The following is a 13625-nucleotide window of genomic DNA, read 5'->3' on the forward strand; positions in this document are numbered from 1 at the left end:
TTTTTTTATTTTACTTTGGCTTTTCTTTTTCCATTTGAATGTGGCTTTTCTTTCTCCACTTGACAATCAAGTTTAAAAATGTCATTGGACAGTTGGCTCCAAAATCAACATAAGGGCAACATAAAAGTACTCCAGATGACTCTGGTGGTTAAATCCATATCTTCTAAAGCAATATGATATGTGTGGATTAGAAACAGGTCAACATTTAAGTCCTTTTTCTTTCACTTACTCTTTCTTCTGTTTTTGGTCATTCACATTTTTTATGCATATTCCCCCCTGCTGGGCAGAGAGGAGAATTTATGACCAAATTTAATAACTTAAATGTTGATTTTTTTTCTCACCCACACCTATCATATTGTGTCTGAACACATGCAATTATTCACTGGAGTCATATGGCACCTATTCACTTGCATTGTGAGGACCTTCAGAGCATAAATATTCTTCTTAAAATCTTAATTTGTGTTCTGCAGAAAAAAAGAAAATCATACACATCTGGGATGCCAGGAGGGTGAGTAAATCATGAGAGAATTTTCATTTTCTGGTGAACTATCCTTTTAACATGACGCAGTCAACAGAATGAACCCCCCGACCCTTGGCTCTGACTGAAAGCAAGTGCCACGGCAGACATTTGCTTCCTTCTTCACCGGTGCTTGAGGTACCAATGCCGCTGGAGAAAGACGCTAGACTTCGGGCTGCAGCGGCCTTCAGATACTGAACCTACCTGAAGCTAACGCTTCTCTGTGCTACCTGACCTTACCTCAGTCATTCCAATCAAGCAGTGACAACACGCCCACTGTCAGTTATATCTCATTCCTTTTTAGACATTTAAATGTGTCTATTTATTTGTCCATTTATAAATTGGTTTATTTATTCACGTTTTTATTTTCAAATTAATAGATTGATAATTGATTTCCTCACTCTTTTTTAATTTGCACTCCGCATCTACCATATGTGGCTCATGTATATGCATTAGTATAATATGTCCACTTATATGTGCTCAAGTACACTAGAATCCTAGAGTTTGAAGTAAGAGGGAAACTCCACTACTGCAGCGCAATTCCGCCACAGGTCACAATGTAAAGTTAAGGAAACAAACACAGCAACAACTCTGGAATATCTGGAAATAAAGCGAAGCAACAGAGAATAAAATAGTGAAGATTCCTCGGATCCCATGTTTGTTATTTTATCATCCGTTGAGTCACGTCTTGTCATGCTGACAGTGAACAGATGTCCCATTCCATTTTTCACTGCATGCACTGGCGCTACTACTGCCAACAACTAAACAGTTTAGAAAGTTTGGATGATGCGCCAGGCTTAGACAGCCTCAAGCCATTGCGTCACGTCATGTCAATGGACGTGCCCGAATCAAACAGTGTGTCAGCAACATAAACTATTAAAATGCTTTTATTGCACTGGGGATAATGTTCGATTTAGTAGAAAGACCACACATTTGTCTCAGGGAAATTATGTTGCAGAGAAAGCTGCTTAATGACTGAGCTGCATATACAGTAAACAGGAGTAAAGAGGAAGCCGCAAACACAGTTCATGTTAACAGGAATGTCGCTTTATTGCCTTAAAGGGTTAGTACACCCAAAAATGAAAATTCTCTCATCAGTCACTCACCCTCATGATATCCCAGGTGTGTATGACTTAACATTCTTCACCAGAACACATTTGAAGAAAAATAGAAAAATATCTTCACTCAGAAGCGCCTTAAAATGCAAGTGGATGTTGATCAAGATTTTGAAGCTCCAAAAAGAACAGCCAGCCAGCATAAATGTCATCCATATTACTCCAGCACTTAATGTCTTCAAAAGTGACATGATCACTTTAGGTCTGAAAAAGTAAGAAAAAGTTTAAATACTTTTTAACTGCTTCCGGTCAGCAGCGATATGCATATGTGACGTTATCGGGTTGACAGGTGAGGCACGCGAGAACTGAGGCACGTGCGTCACACTCGGAAGAGCAGCGCTGTATACTGCCGAGTAGAAGGAATGCTGTACAGAAGATATGTTGGTTTCGGTTTAGATCTGTATTTATCTGTTTCTTTACTCACAATGGTGCGTTTGTGTGCTTCTCCTAGATGTCTCAACCGAGAGAAGAATGTGTCTGTAACATGGAAACGAGAATATGTCACATCAGAGACCACGTGAACTCCACCCTCTTGTGAAGCTTGCCGGAAGCAATGGTTTATATTTAAAACATACTTAAATATTGATATTGTGTCACTTTAGAAGACATTAATTTAACTGCTGGTTTTGTATGGTTGATGTTTATGCTGACTGTCTGTGATTTTTGGAGCTTCAAATGTCTGATAACCATTAACTTGCATTTTAAGGACCTTCTGAGCAGATATATTTTTAAAATTTTCTTCAAATTTGTTCTGATGAAGAAAAAAGTCATACACACCTATGATATCATGAGGGTGAGTAAATGATGAGAGAATATACATTTATGGGTAAACTATACCTTTAAGCAGCTTTTAGCAATAAACAGCTTTCTTGGGCCAATGTAATCAAGCTTACTGTGTCTTTTTTCCATACAATTAAAAGTGAATGGTGCATGAGGCTAACATTCTGCTTAACATCTCATTTGGTTTTCCACAGACAGAAAGTCATACCGGTTTGAAACATGAGGGTGAATAAATGATTACAGAATTTTAATTTTTGGGTAGACAATTCCTTTTTTTTGCAGATCATCAAACCACTACATGCAATACCACATTGCACCGTAACCAGTGCATTGAGTGCAGAAGCTAAACAGGTCAGGAGCACAGTTCATAGTTCAGCTATATTATGCATTAAAGTGAGTCAGTGTCTAATGCCATTTTATTGAATTCAGTTAACAAGACTGAATTAAATTATATTTAAATATAATATATTGTCCTTATGTGTTCCGGGTTTGGAAATATAAGGGTGTTTAAATGATGAAAGAATTTTCGATTTTGGGTGAACTGTTCCTTTAATTATACATGTTCTATCCAACAGCAACAACAATAAAAAGCAGTCAAAGCCTGAATAGTTCAGTTCCGTCAGGTATTGAGGTCAACATACTGTTTAGTCAGCAGTTAAATACAATTGAAAGGCAGACATGAAGAGAGGGGGGACTACTAAACAAGCAACGCAGATAACAACATCCTGTTTAAAACACTTTAAAAACAAATTAAACAGTTTAGAAGCATGAATGACACAATTAATTTGAATATGTTTCTGTGGACACAACTCTAGATTGAAAATATTGAAATGAAAATAAAGCATTGAGGAAACAAGGCTAAAAGAGTTCTTCCAGGCCATGGTGATGACTCACTAGATAAACATTAATTTAATACACAGCTCTGTATTAACTTTGTCCATGGCTCTTTATCTCACATTCATGAACCACAACAATGCAATCCAAAACACAACACAATTATTATATCCAGTAAATGCAGTTAACAGGAAAGTAGAAGTACAAAGACAATGTTTACATTTGACAGAATGGATACAATTGCTAATTGAATAGTCTAAATTAACTAGTCATAGTTAAAAAATAAAGTCAAGCAATGCAGACAAATTGCACCCATCTGTTCTCTTCTAATAGAAATGTGACATTTAATGAATTCATCACTTAAACAATGATGATACAGCGACATCTAGTGCCCAGCTTTAAAAGCATGTTCTGTAGCTGGAGCAACAGTAAAGGACTAGTTCACCCAAATATAAAAATTCTGATCACCTACCCTCATGTTGTTTCAAACCTGTGCATAATATACAAAAGCAACACAAAAGATTTTTTAAACAACCAAAAATACCAAGTGCTCCATAAGGACTCAAAATCTCTACTTTTCTGTTCCACCTTAAGAAATAATTGCATACGGGTTAGGAACCACACAAGGGCAAGTAAACAATGACATTCAGTATGTAATTTCAAACTTGCATGATTTTCTTTCACAAAAAATAAGAACCCTTGAAGAAAAATCTGCTTCAGACTATAGGAAAAGCGTGATTACCTGTCTCCTCAGAGGATGCAGGAAGGATGTAGTCAACCAGGCTCTCGGTCAGAGTCAGTGCCATGCCGGCTCTCTGCTCGGCCAGGCAGACAGGCTTGCTGTTAATGACATACTGCATGCTGACACTTAAGGCATTCTTACTCTGCTGGTACCCACTGGATGCCATGCTTAACACAGAGTTTGAGGTGTATTTGAGGGGACTGAAGATACCATCTTTGGCAGTTTCCACAGCTGAAAACACAACTTCCTTGATGCTTGCTGCCAACTGTTAGGGGGTCAAAGAGTAGACAAGGTGTTTTGGGAAACCACTTGAGACCTTTTAGTATAAAATATCTTTTCACATGGAATACTGCCACCAACTCAGGGAGTGTTATTATGGAAGCAGTAAGAAAAAAAAGAAAAAAAGGTTGATCTTTTCTTTATGTCATTATTGTCATTAAAAAGGCCAACCAAAAACTACTTTACCTCTTCAGGTGGATACTGCAAGGCCGGTACCTTCTCTTCCAGGCGGTCCAGTCCTTTGCAGGCCATTGAGTTGGCTGCTACAACTATGAATAATACAATATCCACATAAAGCACATTCTGTGTTAATGTTTTATAACTTGAGGGTCTCTCCAGACACACATGGAACATTAAAAAAATTAAAGGGTTAGTTCACCCTAATCTCATGATGTCCAAACCTGACTATCTTTTTTTTTTTTATGAAAAACACAAATTTTTTCATACAAAAAAGTAAATACTGACAGTCCCAAACATTCTGTCAAAAACAATCTTTTGGTTCCATGGAAGAAAAAGTCGGGTTTGGAACAAATCGATTGTGAGTAAATGAAAAACACAGATTAGAATTGAAAACATAAATAGTCTCTTTCAAAAATGTTCTCTAGTTAATGCTAAGCCTTACTAACCCCTTCATAAGGCTGATATCAATGGCTTATATAATTTACTGAACTGATCTGGAACTTGACATTGTTCTATTGTTCATTATAGGAATGAATCCTCTTTGTAACCAAGTTGCTGCCTACACAAAACACATCTATTTTTGTGTGTTTTGATTAAAACATTGTGTATAAAGTTAAATAAAATTGAGATCAAGGGAATGCTAGAGAAAAAAAAAGTAAGAAACCCATTGATTTACACTGTATAACGTTCATAATATTTTAACATAAAAAGAAATACTGGATTGTGTGAACATCAACATACAAAATACAACCATTAGCTCATTACACATAAAAAAGAAAATCTAGTGAGTAACAGCACTTGTAACATTTAATTATGTCTCTCAGAAGATTAGTCTTGTGTAATCCTCAAGAGGGCCCTTGAAAGATTCAAATATTTAGCATTATTGCCCCATTATTCATCTAATCATAAAGACTGTGTGAACTCAAGTGTTCAGTTTTGCAATTCCTTACAGTACTGAAAAAAATGAGCTGTTTTTGTTATCTACTGATATAAATTAGGTAGTAGTATTAAATAAATAAACACCTCATCATAGTCAGATTGCATGTCTTACAGGGTCTCATTAAAAAGGATGATCGCCCAAGTTATGTAATGTAAAAATAAGATGTTTATTTGAAATAGTTTTTCACCAGACTCACGCTTTGGCTCCAGTACATGGAGGGCAGGTTGCATGCTCCATACTGCAAAGCTGGCAGTCTTACTCACACCCTTCTCATACAGCCCACATACAGAATTGATCATGGGGTGAGACTGCTTCGTGCAGGTGTATGTCCTCTCAACGGATTCCAAAGCAGCACTGACAGATTGAAGATTGAGGATTCTAAAAAATACATTCTGTAAAACAAGATTTTAATTTTTTATTTTTATTCCTGGTATTAATCTTTTCTGAAAATACCATCACAAAAAAGAATTTATAAACAATGACTTATCAACGTGATTTTAAATCTACATCAACATTACATCTACTTTGTACATGAACTCAGTTTGATTAAAAAAAGAATACACACACACACACACACACACACACACACACACACACACACACACACACACACATAAATACATACATAAATATATAAATTAGAAGAAAAGCTTAGATGTGTTGAACCATGAGCAGGAGACAATCTGTCACGTTCTGAAACATTACCTGATCCTTGGGAGCTTCGTCGTAGTCCTTTTTCTCAGACGCCATCTCAATACACTTCAACGAGCAGCTGAAAAACACGCAAAGAAACTTCACTTCAGCTGGTCCAATCCCACATTTACGCAAATGTCTCGTGAAAGATTTATTAGATCATGAGTACCGTTACATTCTAAGGCATGTTTAAGTCTACTAATCTTACCCTAAAGCTCAGTAGGCTATATCAGTTGACAGCGTCGTACTAATAATATGTGCTTCGACATAAACAGAGCACCCACTGACCACTGGCAACTTTGATTTATGATTTCAAAACAATCTCATTCTTTAAATGACGTAAATGTGTTTTTATAACTTCCTAAGCCTTTCTTTGCCAAAACAGACTGGACTCTATGTTCCAGTGTAACACATTATAAAATATTTTGCCATTTGTACAAATCGACAGTGGACATTAAACCGAATTTTGCTGACTTCCTCTGACAGATATTTAATCTGCTATTTCGTGTTGAGTTGCGACTCTGAAATGCTCTGGTGTAACCACATAGCTACATTTCACGTAAACAGGCATCACGTCAAGCCTTTATTTCACCATAAGTATCGCCACGAGATGTCAGTGTCTCAACCGACCAACCCGGGGCACCATTTTGAAAATATTTGCTTAAATATTACATAAAATTTATTTTAAATCATAATTTTAAAGTCATCCTATAAGCCGTTGTAGCCAAGTACTTTCAATAGGCTATGTTTAATGAAATAAAATTCTAGTCAAAGGAAATGAATGCATGTTTTCCAGACGCAATATTTAAAAAACGCAATATTTACCTAGTGGGGTTTGCACACCCTGTTCACAAAAAGAAAAAAAAAGTGTTTTGTAAAAATATACAGTATTTATTTTTTTTTTGTGAACAGGGTGTGCAAAACCCACTACTTCACCCAGTAACATTTTGGAATTTAGTTGGTATTTATTAATATTATAAGCCATCAATTATTTATTGTTGTCCAGTTTGTCATTATAACATGATACAGTATTATTATTATTATTACATTGAGGATTTTATGTATGCAATAGTATTATATTCCTGTCTTATTAACTTTACTTTCACGTGGGGCTCATATTCTGATGCTGCAGTGTATTGTTCACAATGTTGCAAAAGGCTGCATTTTTTGTAAGCATCATAGGCAACATTCATAACAGAAACAGTAAACACAAGGCATGGTGGCCCCTCAGCACACTAGAGCAGAAGGGGAAAAATATTGTCGTTTATCAGGCACTGAAAATTTGCTTGGTGCAGAACAATCTGGAATAATGTTAAACATTGTAACAGTCACCTCTTTGCAACCTGAACTGGTTCAGAATGTTAAATCTTTGTGACTCCTGCGCTAAAAACAACCTAGACGCAGCACAATGAATGAAACAGAAGGTGTCTCGATGTGCATTTTTGAGACCTGAACTTATATTTAACTTGACACAGTGTCTTAAAATGTGTCAGTCCTGCGTGAGACACTAAAGAAACAGCGAGACATGGTGCAGCAGTCAAGAATATTCATCCGGCGCTTATAGAAAAACAATGAAAAAAAACAGAGCAGACGCACACCAAAACACGTTTGTTGTGAACGGCCCCTAACTCAGCCGTTTGCGCGTGTCTGAGCATGTGAGTGAAAAATGTTTGGAATGTTTGAAATGTTTTTTCATAAATTACAAACCCAAAGTAATTTTGATCTGCACCTGCCAGCTTCTAACGTGAACCACTCTGAGAGCGCTGACAACAGCTTGTTTGTGTGTACCTAGAATAACATGTCACCTCAAGCAGTTTTTGTGTAGCTTTCCTACTGGGCGTAGGGTCTACACGCAATTGTGTGGTTCGCTACTGTTTGCTACTTTCACAGTGTGCAGCAGTTGGAGTTCCTTGATGTTTTGTAGCTTTAAAACTAGGTTATAAACCATATTTACAGTAGAATTAGGTGAGTGTTTAGATACTAGTGTTTTTCTTTCTTGTTGTGCAAATGGAATATTGTATATATATATATATATATATATATATATATATATATATATATATATATATATATATTCAAGAAATAACTTTAAGAACAGAACCCCTTAAATTAAGCAATCCCTTGATGACAATACCCTATCCCTGACAATTATAATTACCAGTTTTCTTAACTTTTTCTTGGGGTTTCTGGCAACCAGGCCCAAGTAATTTCAATGTTGATCAAAACAGACCTTAAGGATTTTACCAGGGCAGGAACGGCGGCGGCCATGCGCATGCGCGATTCATTTGCAGCCTGGACGCGGAGGGGTGTGTGTCTCCTCTCTGCTCTGACTGCTGCGCGAGGCTACTGAGAGACTGACCGCCTGTTCAAAACTTTTTTTTTTTAAATCAGCTCAAACACATTTAAATTTTTATTCAGGAGTTATGTATATACAAAACTATAACTTTTTATGACAGTAGTTTAGTGATAAAAAAATGTGCCCCAAAAATTTTTTTTTCCAGTTTTTTTCCCTTCCATCGTAGCCTACTCGCGCACCCCGGGAGAGTGTCCGCGGTTTAGACAAAGGCTCAACTGAATGAAACAGGCTGGATATCTTTTTCTATAACCTTGAGATTCTTTTTATCAGTTTAAATGAGGCTAGTCTGCATATAATGGACTTATGTCAATTCTGCCTAAATGGTGATGTAGCCAGAAATTTCTGAAAGAGACAACACTATGACATCTCCCAACATGCCAACCAAATAATTGTGATTTACATTTCACTGACTAGCTTCCTGCTAGCGCTCATGTTTGTAGCCTGCTTAGCATAGCTTATCTTTCTATTTTCAGCATTTAGTCTTTAATCTCTCTTATTTTTTGTGTGCTTTGTGTGTTTTTTCAGCTTTTATACTTTTTAACTGGATACGACTATACACATTTTACTGTGCACACCTGCCTTTGTACTTCTTTCGCAAATAAACTGCATGGTTTACCACACACATTTTTTTACACTGATCATTGCATCAATCTCAAACCACTGGTGAACAGGAACCACCACCGCAACGACAATTATGTGAGGGATTTGCATCAATCTCAAGCACCCGCTAATCAAAAACCACAACAACAACGGCAAACAATTGTGGTAAGTCATGGTATCACCTCACGTTATCGCTACTTGTACCACGTCACATTTACTATATCTTCTTCCATCAGCAGTGAGGGATTTACATGTGATAAATGTAAAGAATTTGTTAAGCTGAAGGTGGAGATAAATTAGTTAGAGACACGTGTGCAAATGCCAGTGGAGGTCAGTGAGAAAGAGAAGTAGGTAGAGACTGTTTCAGATGCCAGTAGTACAGCGAGCAACACACACACTTTGGTTCCGGCTGTGGAGCCCCCACAGCAGGGCGTTTGGGTGATATCTCAGCAGCATACTTGTAGGGCAAAGTGACACCACTCTTTCCTGTTAGGATTTCCAATCGATTCTCCCCACTCAGTGATGCACCCACTGAGAATCATGTTGAAAGCGCCCTTGTTATTGGTGACTCTTGTAAGGAACGTGGAAATAGAATCCAGCCTCTATTGTTTAATGCATTTCGGGGGCAAAAGCATCTGACATAAGATCAAATTTACATGTGCTGGCTAATGCAAAATAACGATGGCCTCGCCAGTCAGAGATCACTAAAGATAATTTTAAAGAGGTGTGTAAACTTACAAAAAACTATGTCAGAAACTGTAATATGTAGTGGTGATGAGGTTTTAGTAGATTAGTGTCACTGAGTGGCTGAGTGGTGTCCGGAGAATAGCATAGTATTTATAAACAATTGGAAGAGTTTTTGGGGAAGACCTGCCCTGCTAAAGGGAGACGGACTCCATCCCTCCAAGGAAGGAGCCGCTCTCCTCTAGTAGTATGGCTCATAATCTTAATAGTGATAATATTTAACTAACTGGGGCCCAGGTTATAAAGCAGACAGAATGGCTTAACCTTAGATCTGCAAGCTGCCTTGAGATGTCACACAGGTCACATAAACTACAACACATAGACAATAAATCACCTATATATCATATAGAGCAGGGGTGCCCACACTTTTTTGCATGATGATCTACTTTTAAATGGCCAACTCAATAAGATCCACCAACTAAAAAAAACACAGTTTCATTTTTTTAATACTTGTTGGGACTACTGTATGTATCCCTACATGGAATTAATCTTGTAATTAATAAAAAAAATATATGTAATAATGTTCAATGTTGATATCATTCAGTTTTAACACTAAACCCAAAACACCTACAGCACAATAGATTACAATAGCCAGGGCATTTACCTTATTCTGATGATTTGCACTGAATGGAATCAGACAGTAGCTGCTGGTAGCTAGTCTCAAATACTGCTAGCTTCGCAATTTCGCGCTCTGTTCTCAGAAGCCCTTGGAAGGCCCGAACCTAGTTGTCATGGCAACTGAATAAACAACAATCTCGTCTGGTCAAAATGTACTCGTCAAGTGCAAGTCAGACAAAAACTAAAAGAAGGAAAGACATTATATATATATATATATTATTATTATTTTTTTTTTTATTAAAATTTAATGAAAGCACATTTAAATTTCGTGCGATCTACCAGCATTGCCTTTGCGATCGACTGGTAGATCGCGATCGACGTATTGGGCACCCCTGATATAGAGACTAAATGTAAAATCACCATTGCCTTCAGTCACAAGACAAGAAAGTTTCACAAGAAGTTTCAAAGAGGCATGGAAAGCCTCTTTTGCCATTGCGCCAGAGAATTGAATCGAACACAGAGAGGAGCTGGATTAAGTGGTAAAATGTTTACCACAGAGAATAGTCTTCTGAACAAGCAAAAAGAACAAGATCTGTTTATGTTCTCAATGCAACAGCAGCACTCAGAATGGTTTGGTAGCACCTAGAGGAGTGCTATGGAGCACCTGAAGTGAACGAAAATGTACTTCTAAAGAAAATTGATAACTTTTTTCCAAAACTTTCAAAGACAATCATAAATTGAGGGAGTTAGGTGACATCTTTGTCAAACTGGAATGTGCCAAGGCTGATGGCAACCTTCCAGGCCTTACTTACCTTGATACACCTCGTGGGGTTAACCTAATTGTGTAGAAATTGCCGACAAGCCTCCAAGAGAAATGGATAGTCCAGTACTCCAATTACAAGGAAAATGATGAGGTAACATTCCCACCCTTTGCATTTTTTTCACAGTTTGTTAAAAGTCAAGCTAAAATTACAAATGACCCTAGGTTTGCACTCTTCAGTGCTAGTAATCAAGCAGTATTCAGAGCTGAACCTCACAAATAAACTAAAAAGTTGTCTGCAGCAGTGCACAAAACTGATGTGGCATCCCATACATTAGAACAACAGTTAAAAGAGCCACACAAAAAAAAAAGGATTTAAAGCCCAGATCGCCTGTGTCCGATCCATCGCAAACCCCATCCTCTCAAAAAGTGTAGAACCTTCAGAGGGAGATCGTTAGATGAGTGCAAATCTTTTTTAAAAGAAAATTGTATTTGCTTCAGATATTGTGATTCCAGAAAACATATTGCAAAAGATTGCAAGGCATCAGTCAAATTCTCTGAATGTAACAGTGATAGACATGTTACTGCCCTGCACACTGATTCACCCACCTTGGCTCCAGACACATCTGAGAAGGAGAAAGAGCATGGTGGAGAGCAAAATGAAGTCATGCCTACATCATTTACTTCAAAATGTACCAAGATATTTGGAGAGTCTGGCCATGCAAGATCATGTTCTAAAGTTTGTCTGGTGAAAGTGTATCCTGTTGGCGAGAGAAAGCAGTTAAAATGCACACTGTTTTAGATGAACAGAGTAACAGGTCTCTAGCTAAGACAGAGTTTTTTTTTTATCTCTTTGGTGTCAAAGCTATCTTCACCCCATAAACCATTAAGACATGTGGTGGGATAAACCAGATATCTGACTGGAGAGCCATGAACTTTATGGTGGAGTTCACAGATGTAAGCACACAGCTTTCAGTACCAACCTTGATAGTGTGATATGCTACCAGACGATAGAACAGAAATCCCTTCTCCAGAAATTGTGCATCATTATGCACATCTATAGCCGGTGGCAGAACAAATCCCTCCAATTCACATAGATGCTCTTATTCTCTTACTTTTAGGAAGAGACATTTTGAGAGTCCACAAAGTTAGAGAGCAAATAAATGGACACAGCGATACTCCATATGCCCAGTGACTTTATCTCAGATGGGTAATAGTTGGAGAAGCATGTCTGGGAACAGAACATCTTCCTTCAAATGTAAATGTCTTTTGGACACATATGTTCAATAATGGTTGCCCATCATACCCATGGATGCTCCCTGCCTAAATCAAATTCAAGGCAAAGATCTTGGTGGAATATATAATAGCTTTCCATATCTCCAGATTACAAAGAGTAATCAGGTCCTCAGATACCTTCTAATATTCTAGGATGTACAGTGTTTGACAAAACACAAGACGATGACACGCCTGGGCTGTCATAGAGGACAGACCTTTTTTAGACATCATGGATAAGGGTGCAACCCAGGATGCTGCAAATGTTTCACTCTCCAAGGTTTCGTGTTCCAAACAGTAGAGATCAGGCTTTGAAATGCCTCCCATCACTTCGTAAGACTCTAGAAAAAAAAAAGCTGGCATGTAACACCAGTTCATTGACTTTATGCAAAAACTGTTTGATAATGACCAAGCAGAACTTGCTCCTTTGTTGGAAATGGAAAAAGAGAGTTGGTACCTTCCCATGTTTGCTGTGTACCACCTGCATCAAATCAGGGTTGTGTTTGATACTATTGCGGAATTTGAGGGCATGTCACTTAACAATGTGCTGCTCAGTGGACCGGATCTAAACAATACACTCCTTAGTGTTCTCACAAGGTTCCGAAAAGAGAGGATTGCATTGACAGTAGATGTGGAACAGATGTTCTCTTACGAGAGGTTCTCTCGTATTGCGTAAGATAGCTTACGCTACGGGAAAGATTCATCTTTTCTGAGATATTGAAGCCAAAAAAATTATCCTTAATTTTGTATCATTTGTCAACGCAGTGCAGCAACTGCAGACCTTGAGCGGGCTAGCTAGCGAGCTCATTGGTTGCTCTGCGGCAACTGCTGCAGCCTATAGACGAACTTGGGCGAATTGCGTCCAATGAGAGGCGTCCGCGCGCTTACTGCATCAAAGCCCGCCAAAATGGGCGTGGCTAGAGTGCATATAAGCGTAGTTCGTAGGCTGGAACCCTGATTTTCATCTCTTCAGCGAAGCTCTTCGCATCTCTGAACTGGAAGCCGCGTCGCCGTTCGAGGGGCATCTAGCAAGCTTGGACAGCGCTCGAAGAAGCCGGCCGTCTTCGCCACCTTCAGCCATCCTGCGAGCTACGCCATCCGGCGATGTATCCTTTTTTAGAGCAAGCTAAGTTCCTCAGCGAACTTCACAAAAAGAGTATCGAGCGTCTTTTTAAAGATGCCTCGCACTTCCTGCGGCTCATGCCGCGCTCCTCTCAGCACCGGAGACCGCCACCTCATCTGCGCTCTCTGCCTG

At 38.3% G+C, this 13625-nt stretch overlaps 1 protein-coding gene across 2 annotated transcripts in view; it reads right to left on the reverse strand.

Annotated features, from left to right (window-relative positions):
* Positions 1-6356, reverse strand: part of plin1 (perilipin 1) — a 28253-nt gene extending 21897 nt beyond the window's left edge. Inside the window, exons 1-5 of one of the 2 annotated variants that reach the window (XM_052097653.1) lie at positions 6289-6313; positions 6093-6159; positions 5584-5779; positions 4454-4536; positions 3989-4253 (exon numbers count right to left, since the gene is read on the reverse strand). In XM_052097653.1, coding sequence (XP_051953613.1) covers positions 3989-4253; positions 4454-4536; positions 5584-5779; positions 6093-6137 — 589 coding nt within the window. In that variant the 5' untranslated portion in view covers positions 6138-6159; positions 6289-6313. Of the gene's footprint in view, positions 1-3988; positions 4254-4453; positions 4537-5583; positions 5780-6092 lie in introns of both variants that reach the window. The other variant, XM_052097654.1, reaches the window with a different exon arrangement.
* Between the last annotated feature and the right edge of the window lie 7269 nt (positions 6357-13625).

The sequence above is a fragment of the Xyrauchen texanus genome, chromosome 29, assembly GCF_025860055.1.
Source record: "Xyrauchen texanus isolate HMW12.3.18 chromosome 29, RBS_HiC_50CHRs, whole genome shotgun sequence".
NCBI lineage: Eukaryota > Metazoa > Chordata > Actinopteri > Cypriniformes > Catostomidae > Xyrauchen > Xyrauchen texanus.